Raw genomic sequence first — 25,088 nt, 5'->3', positions numbered from 1 at the left:
TTTGTTCTCAAATCGCCGGACAATTATTTGCTGCTCTTTCTCTTCTCCATGCTCAGTGTGGCACGCAGAGACACACAACAGAAAGGTTGAGCAAATTTATCACCATTTTAACTGGATACCAGAGTGATTTCTATATTGTCAGCACCATGTTAATTGATACACCTGAGTTTAATTACAAATTACAGGAGCATCACAAACTTGGAATGCAATTATTTCTTACAATTTTGAGAAAGTGCCAAAACAAATCATTTTTGGAGTTTTGCGTGGAATTTTTTTTCTCTTTTGTGTCATACCAATACAAACAAAATAAATAAACATGAGAATGCCTAAACATTTGCAATTGCAACAATTTTCTGGGCAAAATGGTGCATTATCTGACAGAAATGCAGGGGTGCCAATATTTTTGGCCATGACTGTATGTACTGTATATACACGTGTATGTATGTGTTTATATGTGTATCTTTACTATAATCGCGTTTGTAACGCGTCCGTCGCCAGTTGCGTACATGTCCTCAAAGGAATGTTGGCTGCGTGTGCAGCCAAAATAATCCATCTGGATGCAGCGTAAACAAACTAAGCATTAAGAAAAAAACACGCAACCGCACAAAATATTAATGAAAAAACACGTAACCACCCACACGAAATAACAAAAAACACGTACCTGCCCGCACAAAATAGTAAAAAACCTAACTGCCCACACAAATAATAAAAAACCTAACCACCCGCACGAAATAATAAAAAAAAACTAACCGTGAAGAATTAAAAAACACCTAAACCGCCAACCCCACACCAAAATAAGTAAAAGTAATTAACCCCTAACCCGCAAATTAAATGAAGCAAATAATATATTAAAATATTAACCCCTAAACCGCCAACCCCCCACATCGCAATATCCTAATTAACCTATTAAGTCCTAACCCGCCAACCCCCCATATCGCAATAAATCTAATTAACCTATTAACCCCTAAAGCGCCAAACCCCACATCCCAATAAACTTAATTAACCTATAAACTCCTAAACCGCCAACCCCCCACAACGCAAATAACTAATTTAATTACTAAACCCCCTAACCTAACACCCCCTAAATTAACCCCATTTAAAAATAAAATAAAAAAATACTGTTACAATTAAAATTAAAAAAATCCTAACATTAAATTACAAAAAAAATCACCTAGAATTAAAAAATCACCTAGAATTATAAAAAAATAAAAAAATCTTAAAATTACAGAAAAAAACAAAATTATCAAAAATAATTTTTTTTAACCTAATCCCTATGAAAATAAAAAGCACCCTCAAAATAAAAACACCCCCTAATTTAAACTAAGTGCCCTAACAGCTATTTTACCTAAAAAAAAAAATACCAATTACCCCCTAACAGTAAACCCCCCCACCCAACCAAGCCCCCAAAATAAAAAAAACTAAGTCTAAAAAACCTTAGCTACCCATTGCCCCTAGGGCATTCAGCTCTTTTATGCCCTTAAAAGGACAATCAGCTCTTTTACAGCACCCCAAAAACCTAATCTAAAAAAAAAGCCACCCCCCCAAAAAATAAGTCTAACCCCCAAATAGGTACTCACCGTTCCTAAAGTCCGATAGAGAAGGTCTTCTTCCAGGCGATTAAGTCTTCTTGGAGGCATCCAAGGAGCTTCATCCAGGACCAAGGCAACGCAGTGCAGAGGTGACCGTGGAACAAGACCGGTGACCGCAGAGCCATCCAGCATGGGGATCCTCTTCATACGATCACCGCCGCACACTGAGGATTGAATGCAAGGTACCCGTTTAAAAATGGGGTACCTTGCATTCCTACTGGCCTCAAATTTTGAAGTCAGCCAATTGGATGAGAGCTACTGAAATCTTATTGGCTGTTTTGAACACCCAATAGGATTTTAGTAGCTCTAATCCTATTGGCTGGTTTCAAAATTTCAGCCAATAGGAATGAAAGGTACCCCAAATTGAATGCGGTATCTTCCATTTAATTTTTAGTGTACAACAGAGATAGGATGAAGAGGAGCCTCACCACAGCTGAGGATCTCTGTCGCTGAAGACCGCTGCTGAGAACCGCCGCTGAGGACCACTGCTCCGGATCTGCGCATCGGGGAAGACCGCGCCATACCTCCGTTCCACGCTGCCTTCACTCCAGGTGAAGATAAAAGATGATGGAGCCGCCTGATAGAAGACCTTCACCGCCGGACATCAGGAACGGTGAGTACCTATTTGGGGCTTAGTCTTAGGATTTTTTTATTTTTTGGTGTGTTTTTTTTTTAGATTTGGGCTGTAAAAGGGCTGATTGCCCTTACAAAGTCCCCTTTAGGGGCAATGGGTAGCTTATGTTTTTTTAGACTTAGTTTTTTTATTTTGGTGGGGTTGGTTGGGTGGGGGTTTTACTGTTAGGATTAGGGGGTGTTTTTATTTTGGGGTTTTTTTGTGATTTTTATAGGGGTATTAGTTTAGGTTTTTTTCTGTAATTTTTCATTTTTTGTAATATTAGCTTTGGGGTTTGTAGTTTTTAAAAAATAGACTGCCCTCACATATATAAATACATAAATATACATGTAAATATACCTATATAGGCACACTAAGATATATATATATATATATATATACACACACACACACACACACAAACACATATTTAGACTTATATACTTAATGCAACAAAGGGAATACACTGGTAATCACTGATATACAAGTTAGATCACTGAAACAAAATTGAGTACACATGTGGTTTCCAATTAGCCTAATTGCATGAACATGGTTATAAAATGACCTGTAAACACCAGCACATTCTCAATTTTGGACCTATGGCCTGTGTCTATCTGCATGTCTGCATCATGGCTCCACACGGAAAAGAATTGACAGAGGAATTGATTGTGAGACTTCTCAAAGATGGAAAAGGATACAGAAACATTAGTGACCAACTAAAAATCAGTTGAAATACAGTAGCAGCAATAATCTGGAGGTATAGAATAAGCCAAAGTACCACTAATCAGAACCACAGTGGCCATCCTCCTAAAATGATGCCATGGACAGTGTGACAGTTGACAGTGTGAAGGACATTGCATAATGCCAACTTCTATGTACGACGTCCAAGAAAAAACCCTAGCTTGCTCTTCAGCACAAAACTGCAAGATTAAAGTTTTTCTAAACAGCATTAAAAGAAGTCTGATGAATATTGAGAGCACATTTTTTGGTCAGATGAGACCAAGATACATTTTTGTTCAGCTCAGATGGGGTCCAGCATGTGTGGTTTGAACCTGGCTAAGATTATTATATTGAATGCATAGTCCCAACAGTGAAGCACAGAGTTGGGAGTGTGATGACAGGGGGCTGCATGAGTGCAAAAAGGTGTTGGGGAGATGACATTTATAGATGGCACCATAAATGCTTATGGCTATACCTACATATCAGCATACAAGATGCCTCCTAGCTTCCAGAAGCTTGGCAGAAGAGGAACTTTCCAGCATGATAACAGATCCAAAGTACACTTTGACATGGCCAAGTATGTCTTCTGACTTGAATACAATAAAACACCTTTAGGGTATTTTAAGGGAAAAAGATAGAACAAAACAACCCTTCCAACAAAGAGTTTTCAGACCTGCAGCGCTCAGACTCTGGCTCCAACCTGAAGCGTTCTTCAGCGTCGACACATTCATAGGGAATGGTCATGTGATAGGTGCAAGGAGACCGCCTCTGTCACAGCAGTAAGTACAGTCACAAAGTAGAGAAGTACTCCGCACTCTAAAAACAAGCCTCCCCAGATGCCGGTTGTAATAAAGCTTCAAAAATGTATTCATCCATTTAAAAACAAAGGATCCCAGAAAAAGTTACAAACAAGATAAATGAACACTTGTAGAAAGCCTTCCAGCAAAGAGCAACTGAAAAAAAATTGTCTTTGAAGAATGGCAGAACATCTCTCCAGAAATGTGTGCAAAACTGGTGTCCTCCATGACAAGAAGGATTGAGTCTGTCATCAAAAAATAAAGGTGGACATACAAAGAATTTAAAAATAAATAGTGATTGGAATCTCAGTAATGAAAGTTCTACTGACTTTTGTTGTATTGAGGGTATATACAATATAACCCTTCCCATTTAAAAACCTTGTCATATACCATATACCTTTAACCCTTATATAAAAAATATTAATATTTATTCAAAATCATTTTTAAAAAGATAGTGAATATAATTTATTATAATGTATTTATGTTGTGTTTGGTGCACAATTTTTTTATGTTGTGTTTGGTGCACAATTTTTTTTTAACTTTTACAGTTTAGGCTTCGAATTACACAAACCCAACGCGTGCTAATTAGAGTGAAGTTGTTTACTCCCAACTTGTAATATGCAGGCAAGTTAGCACAATCGCAATATTGCTTATCCAACCCGCACTAACAATACCACGCCACTTGTATTCTAGCCCTTAGTGTTTAAAGTGAATGTAAAGTTTCATCAAGTAGGTTTTTAAAAATACTATTAAAAACAGGGGCACTTTTATTGATGAAACTTTACATTGTTCCATATTTGTAGAAATACTTACCTCTTCGTTTTGATAGCTGGATCGCTGATGATGTTGCTTCCCCAACCCGTCGCAAGCCTCTTCCTACGTCAGAAATTAAGATTCTGGCTTTCCTCCAATCACGGCGTTGCTTTAGGCAATGCTTCCCCCGGGGGGAAGCCGTGATTGGAGGATGCCGGGATTGTCATTGCTGATGTGGGAAGATGCTTGCGACGGGCTGGCGAAGTGCTGGAGCGGCTTTCAAGACGAAGAGGTAAGTATTTCTACAAATATGGTGTAATGTAAAGTTTCATCAATGAAAGTGCCCCTGTTTTAATAGTATTTTTAAAAACCGGGCACTACTTTATGAAACTTTACATTCACTTTAATATCACTTTTAAGATAGTTATTATTAAAGCAGTGTTAAGCCTGGAGTCTTAATCATTTTCCAGAATCAAATTACACTACAAAAGGCAAAAAAAGTACATTATATTACATATAATTAAACATTACCACCTCAAAGGGTTTTATGTCTGGTGTGATCTGGTATTGTATGCATAATAGTGCATCATTTATGTGCTTATGCTTGATCTGTTTGATTATTTCATTTTTAATGTCTGAATCATCAGTAAGAATGCCCAATAGGATAGACGCAATTTTTAACCTAAATGCCAAATTGACAGAATACAGATAGTCCTATTCAAAAGTATTGTCAGTGAACACTAGATTATACTGTACTTATTTTAGTCCATAAAGGATAAGCTTAGCATTGTTCATAATAGAATAATTCTGAATAAAACACATCAAACAGCCTTACATCAACATGCAACCAGAGTCCATATTTCTCACAGATGTCTGCAATGTTGGCAATAGGATCAAATGCTCCATATACTGTTGTCCCAGCTGTTGCACTGACATAGAATGGAACATATCCCTGTGAACAATAGAGGTTATTTGTATTATTCTACAAAGCATGTTTTAGTTCCATTCTTAATTTAATCTACTAAATATCAGTGAAATGTTCTTTCTAGTACACGTTATTTGTTTCCACACATAGCATGATAAATAAGTGGTATTGTACTGAATTCAACAATATTACAGTTTTATTCCTTGCATTTGTTCTCTGAAGAGTATTTATTAAAGCTACAGATTGAAGCAACATATCATTTAGGAGGAAACATACAGTCTTAAAGGGACATTAAATGTATGCAATGACAGATGATCCTGAGCTGTTTTGAGGGCCCTGTCCATCTAAAAGCATTTCATTCTGTACTACGAAAATGTATTTTTATCATATTACATAAGTAAGCCTAGATCCCATGGCATAGACTTCATTTTGCACTGTACAGCATCCTAGTATTGGTCTCTTATGGCCATCAATGCTGTGAACTTTTCCCTTTATGTGTAAAAAAAAAAAAAATAAATAAAAGTAAGAATTTAAACACCCCCCAAGGACTATGGCCCATTCCCTCATTGGGAATTAAACCTAAACCCAAACCTCCCCATCACAATTATCCCTTTACCCCCATGACCGTAAGAGCCCCCACCACGATTAAGCATAACCACCTAAAAGACCTTTCCCCAACCTATTGACCCATTGTAAATTAACTCCTAAGTCCTGTAAGTTAAGTGTTAATTGCATATAGGGGCCTTATATGTGACTGGGGGCTGGTCTTGCTAGGGGGTTACAGGAAGTGTTAAAGAGACAAAAAAGTAAAAATGAAACTTTCATAAATCTAAAAGAGCATGGAATCAAAGTATTTATATGCACACTTTCTGAAGCACTAGCCTCTTCTGAGCATGTGCAAGTTTTCACAGTGTAGACATTTATGAGTCTGTGATTTTCTGATGGCTGTTACATGATACGAGGACGCCAATATGAAGTACATTTTGAGATTTGTCAAATAAAATCAGTGTAAGTACTATTGCATTGTCTTTTTATTATGCACTTGTTAATTAGGATATTCTATTGTATGTTTTGGTTGGTCCATGGTGAAGCAGTATGGTTTATTTATGGAGAGCGGTCACATGTACATTTTATTAACTAAAATACCTATGTCACATATTTATCATTATTATAGTAAGGCTTTAAAAACTCAATGAGCGCAGATCACTATAACCAGCTATCAGGTGGACTTAATATTTACTGTGCAAGTGGTAACTAGATACCAGCAGCCCAAGTTTTATATAGTAACTAAAAAAGAGTTAGTACACAAAAAAACAACCCCACTACTTTTTTGTGTAACCTCTCCATTTTACAGCACCGCATGAGATTTAGCTCTGAAGTGACATTATCTAATCTACAACTTTCACATTGTAATTTGAATTCAAATTAAAATATTCTATAGCTTGTAAAGTTATTGTACTGCTACTTACAATATAAGGTGCAACAAATTTACTAAAAAAAAAAAAAAAAAAAAATACTGTAAAAAAAAAAAAAAGAATACTGACCTCTTCTTTGGCTTGTAGTATTTTTTTCTCTAAGTCAGATGGGATCATTTTTCCCCTGTAAAAAAATGTGAAATTGTTAATCAATACGTTTTCCACTTTCCTCCACTGTAATATATGGAAAATGTATTTTAATATTGCAGTAATTGATCATATAAACACCTCAAAGCAATTTACAAAAACTTCATCTGTAGATCACATTATGTCAGATAATGAAAATATTTAACCAGGACCAACATGCATATTTTTTTCTACACGGATAGTAAATAGCAAATAAGCACAGTGTTTCAACTTTACTGAATAAAAAATAAACAGTTTAAAGACATTTAAAATTTTCATTTTTTCAGAAAAATATTCATTGTTTTATAGTAAAGACTCTTTGGGCTAGATTCATACATGCTTGTGAGGTTGTTCATCAATTCACCTGTAATTTCAACAGATTCGGTAGTATAGTTGTGCTAAATGGACATGTTGCCTAAATGTTGAAGTATTTGAAAGTGATGCACCATAGCTGTGAAAAGCTGACTAAAAGATGTCCCCTGAACATCTCTATGTAAAAAGATATTTTTCCTCAAATTATCCTTAGTAGCCACATCCTATTGTAAGATTCTTGATGCTTGTCCCGGGACTTGCAAGAGATTGTGCATTTGGCTTGTGCTGGCACAGTCACTATATCCCCCCCCCCCCCCCCCGTCAGTTCAAGGAAGTTTACTATGGAATCTGACAAGATTATGGTGAAATCTCACAATATCAGAGTAAGATAAAGTATGAACTCTGAGCATTGGCGATGCTAATTGGCTGTTTTATTGTTTTGTTTTATTGTCATGCAGATGATAATAAAAAGAGTAGCTGAAGTATAACTGCTCTCAGAGGTAAGCATATGGGTAATATTTTAGTTGTGAACCAATTTAGGGCTAGATTACGAGTGTGGCGCGATTTTTTAACATAAAGGGGCAAACTTGCTGCTTTATGGGTGCATGTTAAATAACCAGCCAAGTGGATGCTTAATGTTCCCCCTAGCTCGCGGTTTCACTTAGCTATTAGCGCAATTAACCAGAGGTAAGACCTTTGTTTAATGGGAAAACAAATGTGCCCCAAATGCCCCCCAAATAAAGAAGACAAAGTAGTTCAAAATAAAATAAGAATATGTTTGAAGAAAAAAAAACAGCATTTAAAGTGCCTCTAGATTGAGGTCAATGTGGGACTTTTTTTTACTGTAACTATATATGTATATCTTTATATACATATATATTTATGTTTTTATTTGTGTATATACATTGCATCTGCCTTTATATGGTATGGGAGCGCTGATCAAGCTTCCTTTATCATATATTGGTAGATCGCCAATGGAAACAGTTACACTCTGTGGCTTGCAGCACTGCCATGGGTGGTGTGGGAGGGAAGGATCAAGCCCCGATATGCAGTGCATTGTTGAATGAGGGAGGGAGGAGAGGAAGTAGGTTTCTCTACATACGGAAAAATAAATAGTGAGGGAGAGAGAGGGATTGGAATCCTTCACTATGGAAAGGGGTGAAGGAGGTTGTCCTCCATATAATTGGTTGGGGGAGGAGGGATCACTACATTACAGAAATATTTTTTTAAAATAAATTATTAAATTAAAAAAACTCTACAATCTGGATACTGGCAGATAGCTGCCAGAACCTAAGATGGTAGCAACTAGTGAGATGGTTGGAGGGTTAGAGAGATGTTTGGCGGAATCAGGGAGGTGGGTGAGTTAGGAAGGCTCCCTACACTAGAGAAATAAAAAAATATATAATATACTCTCCCTAAACTGCATACTGGCAGACTGTCTGCCAGTACCAAAGATGGTGGTGACCAGTGGGGCATGAGGGAGGGATAATCAGGTGGAAGGAAAATCTCTCCACTACAGCTAAAATTAACCTTAAATGCTACATCATTAACTCCTTCACTACCATGAATTTCAGATGTGTGGGGACTCCAAAGAAGCTTTTACAACCATTCATTTAATGACTGCAGTAGTTGTGTGTAAATAATTTCAGTGAGAAACTGAAAGTTTGTGAAAAAGTTAACAATTTTTTTTAATATGATCACATTTTTTAATATGATCACATTTGGCGGTGAAATGGTTACATAAAATATACAAAAGTGGGCCTATATCAATACCTTGGATTGTCTACTAAAAATATAGATAGGAGCCTATTTATCAAGCTCCGTATGGAGCTTGATGCCCCGTGTTTCTGGCGAGCCTTCTAAAGACCGCTGCTCCATAACCTGTCCACCTGCTCTTAGGCCGCGGACAGCAATCAACCCGATCAGATACGATCTGGTTGATTGACACCCCCTGCTAGCCGCCGATTGGCCGCAAATCTGCAGGAGGCGGCATTGCACCAGCAGTTCACCAGAACTGCTGGTGCAATGCTGAATAGGGAGAGCGTATGCTGTCCGCATTCAGCGATGTCTGTCGGACATCCGCTGATTGGATAATGTCGGACAGACATTTGATAAATAGGCCCCATAGTGTTTATAGGTTAAAAAAGGCCCTATTTCTGTTTAAATAGAGTGATAGCAAAAATGCTAAAAATTCTCTTTGGACAAGTTTTTCTCTAAAATTCCTGGTCCATAAGGAGTTAATTAGCAAGCCCAAAAAAATTATTACATGAAACAACTAAAATAATAGGGATTTGCTATTGTTAGGATATTTCTACTGAAATTTCTCAATGCAAAGCAAGTGACCATGATTTCTGAAAAAATTCCAGGTGAATTGGAGAGTCATGAGATTTGAAAGCACAGTGAAATGCTATGCAATATACTTTGTATGTCTTTTGGCTAATGGATTGGAATAGACCTTACTTTATCAAACACTATAGTAAATACTCTGAATCAGTAAAATATGCCTCAAACATTGCACCTAACTATACTGATCTAAAATTGTACTCAAACCAGACCAAAAAGGTAGAAAAATTCCATCCCGCCTCTCAAGCTTTGCTAGATACTATGTTCTATGCAGCTGGTTCTTTAAAGCAGTGATTTGCAACCTTTTTTTTGTTGTTGCACACTTTTTTACATAAAAAATTCCTGTGGCACACCACCATCCCAAAATATTACAAAATCACACATTGTAGCCTAATACAGTATATATATACAGTATATATATATATATACACATACACACACTGTACTGTGCTGTCATGCCATGCCTCCTACAAGCTATACATGACATATTGACATTCATTCTCAAACACCCCTGCACTGTTGTCAGTCTGCCGCGGCACACCTGAGGATCTCTCACGGCACACTAGAGTGCCACGGCACACTGGTTGAAAAACACTGCTTTAAAGCTCATTCAAAATAACAACTCTCTCAAAAAGCAGCATAGATTCTGCAGTGAAAACTGAACTCCATGGCTCTGTTACTGTACTAAACAAATCCTTATGGATAATATTTGTATGAATTGCACCAAGTGGCATTGCCAGAAAGTATTGGGGGGCACTAGTGGGAGACCATTGGAGCTTTTTTTAACATCATTGTTGATGTTATATTGTGTACATAAAAAAGGTAATAACCAGAGAACAAGCAAAAGCACAATAGTTTATTCAATAGCTTGTTTCATGTGGCCCAGAATGTACAAAGTATAGAAGTGCCCCCCAAAAACAAAGCATTTTTGTGATCATATATTGTAAAGAAGCTCACCTCTCATCACATCTTACGGAAATCACATTATCTGTTCCAATGCCAAGAGTGGCAGATGCTTTTTGTAAAGAGTAGTGACCCTGCAACAAGAAATTACCAATTGTAATATATATGTTGCTATCCTCACAATATTGGGTTGAAAGAAATAAAAGGAATTTATACATTTTTCCAATAAATATTCAATAAATAACTTTTGAACACAAGCTGTATCCTTGTTTAGTGTGGTCTAGTAACAAAACTTTGACAGGTCATATAGGCTGTGTATAAATAAAGTCCTTAACTTCAGCTGTTGCAAACATTTCAGAAACTTTTTTTTCTAAGACGATATGAATGGAGCTCTTTATAGTAATAAGCAAAATGATGGTTCTTTTTCTCTGTCAGTTTATTTGTTAAAGATAAAAAGAACTCAATGATCACCTTGATATTTTAATATAAATGGTTTAGTTATACATAGTGGAAACTAAAACTTTACAATATAGTTTCATTATTTATTTTGTCTCTTTTTCATGTAATTTAGCGTTATGACTGGGGTTATCCTTGTCAGCTGCAGACTCAAGCCCAGATTGGCTCCTCCAAATGAGGCTTGTGATGGCACCAAATAAGATATTCATTTGTCTTAAAAATGTTTAGGCTCAGACAAGAGAACAGAAGAGCCTTGTAGTTTGTTAACTGTGCCTTTAAATATGGAAATGTATTCACTTCATTGAAATTCTAAACTTAACATTTAAGCTTCCATAGAAAATGTCTGGAAACACAACAAGAAAAAGAGTTTAGATTAAAAAAAACTCTCATGGAAAATTATGAGACTATGCACTTCTGAAGCAATTATTTTGAAGTGTTCAGGTTTTGTAGTGACTGCTAATAGCTACTGAAACAACACATTTCCCCTCCTGTTTTTATGGCAGTTCTAGAATTCTATGAATTGCAAATATTAGATTTACAATAAAAACGTTGTTGATATTTAAAGGGACACTGCACTCCCTATCTTTGGTTATTCAAATGAAAGAGAGGCATTTAAAAATGTGAGGTAAAATGTAACTAAAGCAATCCTTTAATGCATCTCAAATTGCTGTACAATCCCAGCTAATATTTCTTTCTTTCATGTAATTGGCAAGAGTCCATGAGCTAGTGACGTATGGGATATACAATCCTTCCAGGAGGGGTAAAGTTTCCCAAACCTCAAAATGCCTATAAATACACCCCTCACCACATCCACAATTCAGTTTTACAAATTTTGCCTCCTATGGAGGTGGTGAAGTAAGTTAGTGCTAAGATTTCTACGTTGATATGCGCCTCTCAGAGTACAGTGAATGTCAGAGGGATGTGAAGGGAGTATCACCTATTGAATGCAATGGTTTTCCTCGCGGGAGATCTATTTCATAGGTTCTCTGTTATCGGTCGTAGAGATTCATCTCCTACCTCCCTTATTCAGATTGACGATATACTCTCATATTCCATTACCTCTACTGATAACTGTTTCAGTACTAGTTTGGCTATCTGCTATATGTGGATGGGTGTCTTTCGGTAAGTATGTTTTCATTACTTAAAGGGACAGTCAACCATAGAATTGTTATTGTTTTAAAAGATAGATAATCCCTTTATTACTCATTCCCCAGTTTTGCATAACCAACACAGTTATATTAATGTACTTTTTACCTTTGTGATTACCTTGTATCTAGGAACCTTCTTCCAGCCCCCTGATCACATTACTGTGACTGTTTATTATCTATTGTCTTAAATTTAGCATTGTGTTGTGCTAGATCTTAAATAACTTTCTGTGCCTGAACACAGTGTTATCTATATAGCCCATGTGTACTTTCTGTCTCTTTGTTTTGTAAAGAGATTTACAAAGCATGTGATAAGAGGCAGCCCTCAAAGGCTTAGAAATTAGCATATGAGCCTACCTATGTTTAGTTTAAACTAAGAATACCAAGAGAAAAAAGCAAATTTGATGATAAAAGTAAATTGGAAAGTCAATTAAAATTAAAAGTCCTATCTGAATAATGAAAGTTTAATTTATACTTGACTGTCCCTTTAAGACACTCTCAGCTATGGTGTGGCACTTTATGCATTAATATAAAGTTCTAAATATATATATTGTACTTATATTTGCCATGAGTCAGGTTTATGTATATTTCCTTTTGCAGACTATCAGTTTCATATTTGGGAAAAACATATATAGGAAAATATTTTTTCTTACCTGGTGTATAGTCATTTTTCAATTGACTGCTTTTTCATTAAATTTTGCAGTCAAAATTAGGCTTCTGAGGGTGCAAAATGCCAAAGTTTATTGCGTCGCTCTTGGCGCAATAATTTTTTTGGCGTGAAGGTATGTCCGATGACGAAAATTTGTCATTTCCGGCATCTTAGTTGATGCCGAGTTCCTTGCACAATGTTGCGTCTACAATTATGCGAGTGTGTCATTTCCGGATGTTGTTAGTGCCAAAAAATGTTCAGTTGCGTTGTGCGTCATACTTGGCGCCAAATAATTTTATTATTTAAAACCCCATTCCTATATGCCTCCTGCTTTTTTCTATGTCAGTGGGCTATGCTTTTTGCATTTTTGTCCCATTCCTGAAACTGCCATATAAGGAAATTGATAATTTTGCTTTATATGTTGTTTTTTCTCTTATATTTGCAAGATGTCTCAATCTGATCCTGTCTCAGAAACCACTGTTGGAACCCTGCTGCCTGGTAACAGTTCTATCAAAGCCAAGTCCATCTGTTGTAAATTTTTGGAGATAATATCTCCAGCTGTGGTATGTAATAGTTGTCATGATAAGCTTTTACAAGCAGAGAATGTGTCTATCAGTAATAGTACAATGCCTGTTGTTCCTTCAACATCTAATGTACATGATATACCTGTGAATATTAAAGATTTTATTGCTGATGTGATTCAGAAGGCTTTGTCTGCCATCCCGCCTTCTAATAAAAGTAAAAGGTCTTTTAAAACTTCTCATAAAGTTGATGAAATTTCAAATGACCGACAACATACTGAATTATCCTCATCTGATGAGGATCTATTTGATTCAGAAGATCCTTCCTCAGATATTGACACTGACAAATCTACTTATCTATTTAAAAGGGAGTATATTTGATCCTTGTTAAAAGAGGTGTTGATTACATTGGATATTGAGGAAACTAGTCCTCTTGATATTAAAACTAGTAAACATTTAAATTATGTTTATAAACCTCCTGTGTTTACTCCAGAGGTTTTTCCAGTTCCTGATTCTATTTATGATATGATTTCTAAGGAATGGAATAGGCCTGGTACTTCTTTTATTCCTTCTTCAAGGTTTAAAAAATCATATCCTTTGCCAGCAGTTATTTTGGGGTTTTGGGAAAAGATCCCCAAAGTTGATGGGGCTATTTCTACTTTTGCTAAATGTACTACTAAGGAGTTTGAATCGGAGAGGACGACAGTTTCCCCACTAACAGCAGAGGTAGCCGATAATGAAGTGAGTGACAATGTACTTAATGAAATATGGAACGAACAAGGAGAAGGGGTAAGATCTGAACAATCTACTATATTAAATATATATGGGAAAGAACTGTCCAAAGATGAGATGAAGGTATTGGAAAAAGGACTTTCCTTTTGTCCCTCTACTAATACTAATTTTTTCGAACTGAATAAGGACTTACAGAGGTTTTTCAGAAATGTGAACCTCAAAGTATGGTTCCATGAGAATGAGCATATTGAATATGAAACTAAAAATATTGAAGCTGAGTGGAAATTAAAAGAGTTGTCGTTAAGAAATAAAAGCATGTTTAATCCTGTTTTGACCAATCACAGTGTAAATACATTTATAGACCTGGTGTGTAATGATATAGATAAATTGAAATGTAAGATGGAAAAGAGGAATTTAAAAGGTTACTATAAGAAAAGGACAACTGAATTTAATTTAACTAAAGGTGAATATAAAGCAATTAAAGCATTGAAAGATGGGTCCAGGGAAGTGACCATTAAAAAAGCTGATAAGGGTGGAGCAACCATAGTGCTAGATAGAACATACTACATCAGTGAGATTGAAAGTCAACTTAAGGATGAGGAAACCTATCAGAGGTTAAATTATAATCCAGTAAGTAACATACATAGAGAGATTGAAAGAATATTGAATAAAGCGTATGAAAACAGAGTGATAGATAAGAAATTGAGGGAATACTTATTTAATAAAGAGCCAAAGAGCCCAATTTTTTATACTGTACCAAAGGTACATAAGAATCTAGCTAGACCACCAGGGAGGCCAATAGTCTCTACAGGGAGTGCAGAATTATTAGGCAAATGAGTATTTTGACCACATCATCCTCTTTATGCATGTTGTCTTACTCCAAGCTGTATAGGCTCGAAAGCCTACTACCAATTAAGCATATTAGGTGATGTGCATCTCTGTAATGAGAAGGGGTGTGGTCTAATGACATCAACACCCTAAATCAGGTGTGCATATTTATTAGGCAACTTCCTTTCCTTTGGCAAAATGGGTCAAAAGAAGGACTTGACAGGCTCAGAAAAGTCAAAAATAGTGAGATATCTTGCAGAGGGATGCAGCACTCTTAAAATTGCAAAGCTTCTGAAGCGTGATCATCGAACAATCAAGCGTTTCATTCAAAATAGTCAACAGGGTCGCAAGAAGCGTGTGGAAAAACCAAGGCGCAAAATAACTGCCCATGAACTGAGAAAAGTCAAGCGTGCAGCTGCCAAGATGCCACTTGCCACCAGTTTGGCCATATTTCAGAGCTGCAACATCACTGGAGTGCCCAAAAGCACAAGTTGTGCAATACTCAGAGACATGGCCAAGGTAAGAAAGGCTGAAAGACGACCACCACTGAACAAGACACACAAGCTGAAACGTCAAGACTGGGCCAAGAAATATCTCAAGACTGATTTTTCTAAGGTTTTATGGACTGATGAAATGAGAGTGAGTCTTGATGGGCCTGATGGATGGGCCCATGGCTGGATTGGTAAAGGGCAAAGAGCTCCAGTCTGACTCAGACGCCAGCAAGGTGGAGGTGGAGTACTGGTTTGGGCTGGTATCATCAAAGCTGAGCTTGTGGGGCCTTTTCGGGTTGAGGATGGAGTCAAGCTCAACTCCCAGTCCTACTGCCAGTTTCTGGAAGACGCCTTCTTCAAGCAGTGGTACAGGAAGAAGTCTGCATCCTTCAAGAAAAACATGATTTTCATGCAGGACAATGCTCCATCACACGCGTCCAAGTACTCCACAGCGTGGCTGGCAAGAAAGGGTATAAAAGAAGAAAATCTAATGACATGGCCTCCTTGTTCACCTGATCTGAACCCCATTGAGAACCTGTGGTCCATCATCAAATGTGAGATTTACAAGGAGGGAAAACAGTACACCTCTCTGAACAGTGTCTGGGAGGCTGTGGTTGCTGCTGCACGCAATGTTGATGGTGAACAGATCAAAACACTGACAGAATCCATGGATGGCAGGCTTTTGAGTGTCCTTGCAAAGAAAGGTGGCTATATTGGTCACTGATTTGTTTTTGTTTTGTTTTTGAATGTCAGAAATGTATATTTGTGAATGTTGAGATGTTATATTGGTTTCACTGGTAAAAATAAATAATTGAAATGGGTATATATTTGTTTTTTGTTAAGTTGCCTAATAATTATGCACAGTAATAGTCACCTGCACACACAGATATCCCCCTAAAATAGCTATAACTAAAAACAAACTAAAAACTACTTCCAAAACTATTCAGCTTTGATATTAATGAGTTTTTTTGGGTTCATTGAGGTCATGGTTGTTGTTCAATAATAAAATTAATCCTCAAAAATACAACTTGCCTAATAATTCTGCACTCCCTGTAGTGTTAACTCTGCTTTGACCAATATTTCTAGATAAATTGTTACAGCCAGAGGTAACACAAATATCAGCTTATCTGAGGGATACAGGAGATTTTTTAAATAAAGCTAAAGAACTATGCTTAGAATCAGACACATTTCTACTATATACCATGGACGTTAAAAGCCTTTACACGGCTATTAAACATGAGACTAGGATTGGAATAGTTAAAAAGGTGTGTAAAGTAAATAAAAAATGTTCAGTCCTGCAGGTTGAATTTATTGAAGACTTACTGAGGCTTATCCTCTATTGGAACCATTTCATCTTTCAAGATGATTGGTATATCCAGGTGAAAGGAACAGCAAAGGGGACCAACTTTGCCCCATCATTTGCCAACTTGTTTATGAATGAAATAGAGGAAAGAGTCATGTATGAAAATGAGAAATTTAGGTCATACTGAGTCACGTGGTGGCGTTTCATAGATGACGTGTTTGGCATATGGTGGGGCAGCGTTGAGTCCCTGAAAGATTTTGTCAATGAGATCAATGGAGCTGTTAAAGGCTTAGAATTCTCTATGGAGTGGAGTGAGGAGTCTTTAACCTTCTTAGACACCAGAGTAATGAAAGAGGGGAATAAGTTGATATTTGATTTGTATAGTAAAGAGACGGACAGGAATACATTACTAAGCTATGAAAGTTTCCACCCGAGAGGGTTAATTGATTCTGTACCCAAGAGTCAACTGCTAAGGGTAGACAGAATTGTAACAGATGCTGAAACTAAAGAAAAAAGAATGAAAGAAATGCAGCAAAAGTTCCTCAATAGAGGATACCCAAGAGCAGTAATTGATAAGCATACTATCAGTATGAGGGATAATAAACAAAAGAAAGACAAAAGGAATTCAGAGGATAAATTAATTCTAGTCACTCAGTTTAATGCTAATAATGAAGAGATCAAATGTATAGTAAAGAGACACTGGCATATACTGAGAGAGGGCAATAAGGAAATGGAGATATTTAAAAACCCACCATTAACGGCCTACAAGAGAGGGAAAAATTTGAAAGACCAACTTACTAGTACAGATATAGGACCTAAAAAAAAGGAAAGACAGACATTTCTGGGTAAGAAAAATAAGGGATGCTTCCCATGTTTGGGTTGCATGAGCTGTCACTCTATAATAAAAGGGAAATATTTCTACCATCCCAGAAATGGGAAGAAATATGAGATAAGAGAGTATTACACATGTGAGTCAAGATATGTAATTTATCTCATAAAATGTTCTTGTTCCCTGATCTACATAGGGGAAACTACCCGTATGATCAGGGACAGGATATGTCAGCATCGTTCTAATATACGATGCAAAAATTTAGATGCTCCAGTGTCCCATCACTTCTTGAAATGTGGGCACCAGATAAGTCAATTAAGATGGCAAATAATTGATAGTGTGGGACCCCAAAGAAATGGAAGTAATAGGGAAAAACTTTTGAAACAAAAGGAAATGTTCTGGATTTTTGAGCTGGGGGGTATGGTACCCAATGGGCTGAATAGAGAGTATGACTGTTCAATTTTTCTGTAAAAATTTCATTTGTAAAAATTCTTCTGAAAAAAACATTGATGTAAAGAATAATTCTGAAAAATATCACAAAATTAGTAAGTAATGAGTGAAGTATTAGATTAAATATATTCTCTTGTCAGTAAACGTATCAAGATAAAGTATATACTTGAGATAGTCCATTGCAGGAGCTAATGATATTTATGTGATTAAATTGTTGTATGTAAGAGGAAGCAGTTCTGCATACAATGAATTACTGTGCATATAATGAATTTTGTGCATATAATGAATTTTTACATTGTTGGCATATTATAAATTTGTATAAATGATGAATTCTGTACATATGATGAAGCTATTGACATACAATGAATTTTTTGCATAGAATACTGGTAAATAATGTGAAACTGGCAGAAAAAGGCATCCAATATAAGCAAACAAATTTAATAAAATAGTTAAATTTTAATATGTAATTACTGAATGTTTTTACAGTATAATTATTTTTGTTGGTCAGTAGATGGCAGCAGAGCCACTAAGTTCAGTGGTTGGCGCGAAACTGAGAGTTTTAAATAGTTGAAGTGTGACACAATGTAACTAGAATGAGTAAGAGTGGCAACACTCGAAACGTTGCTGTTTTATGTCTGTACCTTAATTGAGAATAAAGAAATTTAAGTATAACAGTGCTGTGGACAAGTGTGTTTATACTATTCCTATGGAAAAAAGTACTTCTTTTAAAGACCCTTTAGATAGGAAACTTGAATCTTATCTAAGGAAATCTTATTTATATTCTGGCTATCTTCTCAGGCCTGCCATTTCTATGGCTGATGTTGCAGCTGCATCAACTTTTTGTTTGGAAAGTTTAGCGCAACAGGAAATTGATCCTGATTTGTCTAGCATTGTTCGCTTGCTTCAACATGCTAATCATTTTATCTGTGATGCCATTTTTGATATCATCAAAATTGATGTTAAATCTATGTCTTTAGCTATTTTAGCTAGAAGAGCTTTGTGGCTCAAATATTGGAATGCTGACATGGTATCTAAGTCTAGATTACTATCTCTTTCTTTCCAAGGTAATAAGTTATTTGGTGTTACCAACCTGCTTATATTTTCCCGCCTCTAGTTCTTCTTCCAAGAGTGATCTCCAAAATCATCATAGAACAATCATTTGTGTTGCTGGTAGCTCCAGCATGGCCTCACAGGTTTTGGTATGCGGATCTTGTTCGGATGTCCAGTTGTCAACCTTGGCCACTTCCATTAAGGCCAGACCTTCTGTCTCAAGGTCCATTTTTCCATCAGGATCTCAAATCATTAAATTTGAAGGTATGGAAATTGAATGCCTAGTGCTTAGTCATAGAGGTTTCTCTGACTCAGTGATTAATACTATGTTACAGGCTCATAAATCTGTTTCTAGGAAAATTGATTATCGAGTGTAGAAGACTTATATTTCACTGTGTTCTTCTCATAAATTCTCCCGGCATTCTTTTAGAATTCCTAGAATTTTACAGTTTCTTCAGGATGGTTTGGATAAGGGTGTGTCTGCAAGTTCCTTGAAGGGACAAATCTCTGCTCTTTCTGTTTTATTTCACAGAAAGATTGCTAAGCTTCCTGATATTCACTGTTTTCTACAGGCTTTGGTCCGTATCAAGCCTGTCATTAAATCAATCTCTCCTCCTTGGAGTCTTAATTTGGTTTTGAAGGCTTTACAGGCTCCTCCGTTTGAGCCTATGCATTCTTTGGACATTAAACTTCTTTCTTGAAAAGTGTTGTTCCTTTTGGCCATCTCTTCTGCTAGAAGAGTTTACGAATTATCTGCTCTTTCTTGTGAATCTCCTTTTCTGATTTTCCATCAGGATAAGGCAGTTTTGCGAACTTCATTTAAATTTCTAGCTAAGGTTGTGAATTCTAACAACATTAATAGAGAAATTGTTGTCCCTTCTTTGTGTCCTAATCCTAAGAATTCTTTGGAGAGATCCTTACATTCTTTGGATGTGGTAAAAGCTTTGAAATATTATGTTGAAGCTACTAAAGATTTCAGGAAGACTTCTAGTCTATTTGTTATCTTTTCTGGTTCTAGGAAAGTTTAGAAGGCTTCTGCCATTTCCTTGGCATCATGGTTAAAGCTTTTGATCATCAGGCTTATTTGGAGTTGTGTCAGGCCCCACCTCAGAGAATTACAGCTCATTCTACTAGATCAGTCTCTACTTCATGGGCTTTTAAGAATGAAGCTTCAGTTGATCAGATTTGCAAATCAGCAACTTGGTCTTCTTTGCATACATTTACTAAATTCTACTGTTTGATGTATTTGCTTCTTCGGAAGCAGTTTTTGGTAGAAAAGTTTTTCAGGCAGCTGTTTCAGTTTGATTCCTCTGTTTATGTTTAAGTTTTTTCTTTTCATTATGAGAATAAACTTATATTTTGGGTTGTGGATTAATTGTTTTCAGTGGAAAATGGCTGTTATTATTTTATCCCTCCCCCTCTAGTGACTCTTGGGTATTACTATCCCATATGTCACTAGCTCATGGACTCTTGCAAATTACATTAAAGAAAACATAATTTATGTAAGAACTTACCTGATAAATTCATTTCTTTCATATTGGCAAGAGTCCATGAGACCCACCCATTTTATTGTGGTTATGACTTTTTGTCTAAAGCACAATTATTTGCAAATTCCTTTGTTGATGCTTTTTACTCCTTTCTTTATAACCCCACTACTTGGCTATTTGTTAAACTGAATTGTGGGTGTGGTGAGGGGTGTATTTATAGGCATTTTGAGGTTTGGGAAACTTTGCCCCTCCTGGTAGGATTGTATATCCCATACGTCACTAGCTCATGCACCCTTGCCAATATGAAAGAAATTAATTTATCAGGTAAGTTCTTACATAAATTATGTTTTTCTTGTCCCTTTATGAATTATTGGTATAGTAGAGATGAGGAGGAAGATGGAAAAATGGAAAGGAAAGAAAGACACAATATAGACAAAGTGAAGGAAAGTGGAAACAAAGTGTAGTAGAAAAAGGAAAGAAGGAAGCAGGTAGAACACAAAGTAATACAGAAGAAATGGGAGCTCAGTATTTCCACTAACAATCAGGGAATTTAATATGAAACTTATGTGACTGTGTATGGTTTATATATATATATATATATATATATATATATATATATATATATATATATATAGGTGTAAACCTCATTTCAGACTTTTGCTATTTATTTATTTTTTTATTTATTTTTTGTATATGTTTATTAGACATGTGCAACACTAAAAAAATTTTTGATTTCGCTTCCATTAGTTAAATAAATAATTTTGTTTCAGCAAATTAGTTATGTTAAGTTAAATAGTTTTTTCGGATCCATTCTTTATTCCTATTCATTATTCTATTCTGAAGTTTAGAATAGAATAATGTATATGAATAAAGAATGGATCCGAAAAAACAAAAGGATCCAAAAAAACAATTTAATTTAACATAACTAATTTTCCGGCAATTGCCGAAACAAAATTATCAAAAACTGCCACCGCCACCTACATCTCCGACACTACATAAAGCTATTAACCCCTAAACTGCCGTTTCCCGACATCGCCAACACTAACTAAACACTAAACCTATTAACCCCTAAACCGCCGTTCCCAAACATCACCAACACTAACTAAACCTATTAACCCCTAAACCGCAGTTCCACAAAATTGCCGAAACTAACTAAACCTATGAACCCCTAAACCACAGTTCCCAAACATCGCCAACACTAACTAAACCTATTAACCCCTAAACCACCGTTCCCAAACATGGCCAACACTAACTAAACCTATTAACCCCTAAACTGCAGTTCCCTGACATCGCCGACACTAACTAAACCTATTAACCCCTAAACCATCACCCCCCACATTGCAACAACCTAAATTAAACTATATTAAACCCTAAACCTAACACCCACTAACTTTAACATAATTAAAATAAACCTAAATTAAAGTTACAATTATTAACTAGCTACCTATTTAAAAATAAATACAAACTTACCAGTGAAATAAAAATAAAACCTAAGCTAGCTACAATATAACTATTTACTAACTACCTAGTTAAAATAAATACAAACTTACCTGTGAAATAAAAATAAAACCTAAGGTTACACTAATAAAACCTAACATTACAAAAATAAAAAACCTACAATTACAAAAAATAAGAAACACTAAAACAAATGAAATGATCCAAAACAATAAAAATTATTCCTATTCTAATACCCTGTTTAAAAAAATAAAAGGGCCTTTTGTAGGGCATTGCCCTAAAGTTAACAACTCTTTTGCAAAAAATAAAAACAAACACCCCCTAACATTACAAACCCCCACCCCCCCTAACCCACAAAATAAAAATAAACCTAATCTACCCATTGCCCCGAAAAGGGCATTCAGCTCCTTTTTGGGCCATTAAAAATAAAAAATATCTAATCTAAAAAATAAAAAAATAAAAAAAAATCCTATTACAAAAACTAACAAACGAAATTATCCTAAATAATAAAAATTATTCCTATTCTAATACCCCATTTAAAAAAAAAAAACACCCCAAAATAAAAAACCCTAATCTATAATAAACTACCAATAGCTCTTAAAGGGACACTCAATCAAAATTAAACTTTCATTATTCAGATAGAGCAGCAATTTTAAACAACTTTCCAATTTACTTCCATTAACAAAATGTGCACAGTCTTTTTATATTTTAAACTTTTTGAGTCACCAGCTCCTACTGAGCATGTGCAAGAATAAGCGTGTATGCATTTGTGAATGGCTGATTGCTGTCACATGGTATGTGTATGCATTTGTGATAGGCCGATGGCTGTCACATGGTACAGGGGGAGTGGAAATAGACATAACTTTTAAAATTGTCAGAAAAAAAATCTACTGCTCATTTGAATTTCAGACTATGTGCTATTGCATTGCCTTGTTATCTTGCATTTGTTGATTATGCAAATCTACAATGTTGACTGGTCCTTTAATGGGGCCTTTTGCAGGGCATTGTCCTAAAGTTAAACAGCTCTTTTGCTAAAAAATTAAAACATACATCGCCTAACATTGCAAACCACCACCCCCCCAACCCACAAAATAAGAAAAACCTAACTAAAAAAAACTAATCTACCTATTGCTCTGAATAGGGCATTTGTATGGGCATTCAACTCTTTTTCAGCCCATTTAAAGCCCTAATCTAAAAAAAAAAAAACAACAACAACCTAACACTAATCCCCCAAAATCAGTACTTACAGTTGCTGAAGTCCGGTGAAAGATCTTATCCCAGCAGCGAAGCATCTTCATCCAGGCGGCTCGATCTTCATCCATCACGGGACCGGCATCTTCTACATCCCTGCGGAGGCGGAGCAGTCGATGCACGGAGGCGGAGGGCATTGCCCTTGAAAGGGCATTCAGCTCTTTTACTGCACTTAAAAGGGCATTCAGCTCTTTGTCGGCCCATTAAAAGCCCTAATCTAAAAAAAAAAACGAACACTAACCCCAAAATCGGTAGTCACAGTTGCTGAAGTCCGGCAAAAGATCTTCATCCCAGCTGTGAAGCATCTTCATCCAGACGGCTCAATCTTCATCAATCGTGGGACCAGCATCTTCTTCATCCCTGTGAAGGTGGAGTGGTCGATGTGTGGAGGCGGAGGTCCATCGGTCTGACGTGGAGGTCCTCTTCATGCCATCGTCCACCTCACATTGAGGATTCAATGCAATGTACGCCTTTTATTTTGGGGTACCGTTGAATTCCTATTGGCTGAAAAATTAAAATCAGCCAATAGGATTTAAGCAGCTCTAATTCCTATTGGCTGATTTAAACAGCCAATAGGATGTAAGCAGCTCTCATTCCTATTGGCTGATTTGAATCAGCCAATAGAAATGAGAGCTGCTTAAATCCTATTGGCTGTTCAGTTTAGTTTGTGTCGGCGCTGTTTGGGAACGGTGGTTTAGGGGTTAATAGGTTTAATTAGTGTTGGCGATGTCAGGGAATGGCAGTTTAGGGGTTAATAGGATTATTTAGTGATTTAGTTAGTGTCGGCGATGTCGGGAAGGGCGGTTTGGGGTTAATAGCTTTATTTAGAAATTTAGTTAATGTTGGTGATGTCGGGAACTGCGGTTTAGATTAGAACAATGAAAAATTCCGAATATAAATAAAGAATAGATCCGAAAATTTGGAAACTAATTTATTCATTTTCGAAATTTTTCGGGATTTTAGTTATGGTGTTGATTCGCAAATTTGGATGCATTCAAATCTCCGAATCGGCCAAAATTAGTCCGAAAACGAATGTTTATTACAAATATAAAGTTTCACTAATGTTTGAAGTAAAAACTAACATTTTTTAATCAAACGTACTTGAATTCCAAAAGTTTATAGTTTTTTCTTTTTAAACCGGATAACTAAATTTCACAAGGACCATAAAAAGGGTAGTATTTCATGTTCTTTCTGTTCGGACACAGTAGACTTTATTAGAATGAGTTTGAAGCATTAAATTACCCATTACTGAGACTCTTATTTGTCATTTATGCCACTCAGGGACATAGGGGTTGATTTTAATCTCAGCCGTTTTTTTTTTCCATGGGTTTTAAGAAAAAAAAGGATAGTAGTAAAAATAGGGATATCTTGTCAAACTTAATTTGACAGGTACCATGGCCCTTTATATGCAAAACCCCACCCCTTTATATGCAAACCCATGCCCCTTTATATGCAGATCCCGCCCCTTTATATGCAAACCCATGCCCCTTTATATGCAGATCCCCGTCCCTTTATATGCAGAGCCCCGCCCACTCTCCTCCCAATATTTCTACCCTATAGGCCCACTCTTTTCCATATTTCATGCCCCTTTTATGGCTTATTGCCTTCTTTTAAGAGCTTTTTAACATTTATTTTAATGTTATAATAATAAACAATATAATTTATTTTTTAATTGTGTTGTGTTAATGTTTTATGTATTGTTTAACTGATATTTAAAAAAAAACAGAACACATTTTAATTCAATGTATTCCTAATAAGGGTATTTAAAAAAGAAACATGCAAAATATCTTCTCTGCTTATTGTCTGAGGGCATTACGCAGAGAAGATATAAAATAGATATCTTCTCTGCATAATGTGGCTTGACCATTAGACAGAGAAGATATTT

The 25,088-nt window shown here is 36.1% G+C and overlaps 1 protein-coding gene across 1 annotated transcript in view; it reads right to left on the bottom strand.

Moving 5' to 3' along the window:
- LOC128661590 (glutamate decarboxylase 1-like) overlaps nucleotides 1-25,088 on the bottom strand; it is a 161,829-nt gene that overhangs the window by 51,795 nt on the left and 84,946 nt on the right. Inside the window, exons 6-8 of the mRNA XM_053715827.1 lie at nucleotides 10,611-10,690; nucleotides 6,942-6,996; nucleotides 5,308-5,424 (exon numbers count right to left, since the gene is read on the bottom strand). Of these exons, the coding sequence (XP_053571802.1) occupies nucleotides 5,308-5,424; nucleotides 6,942-6,996; nucleotides 10,611-10,690 (252 nt within the window). The remainder of the gene's footprint in view (nucleotides 1-5,307; nucleotides 5,425-6,941; nucleotides 6,997-10,610; nucleotides 10,691-25,088) is intronic.

The sequence above is a fragment of the Bombina bombina genome, chromosome 5, assembly GCF_027579735.1.
Source record: "Bombina bombina isolate aBomBom1 chromosome 5, aBomBom1.pri, whole genome shotgun sequence".
Lineage (NCBI taxonomy): Eukaryota > Metazoa > Chordata > Amphibia > Anura > Bombinatoridae > Bombina > Bombina bombina.
Note: the sequence above shows the minus strand (reverse complement) of the source record. Positions and strands in the feature narration are given on the sequence as shown.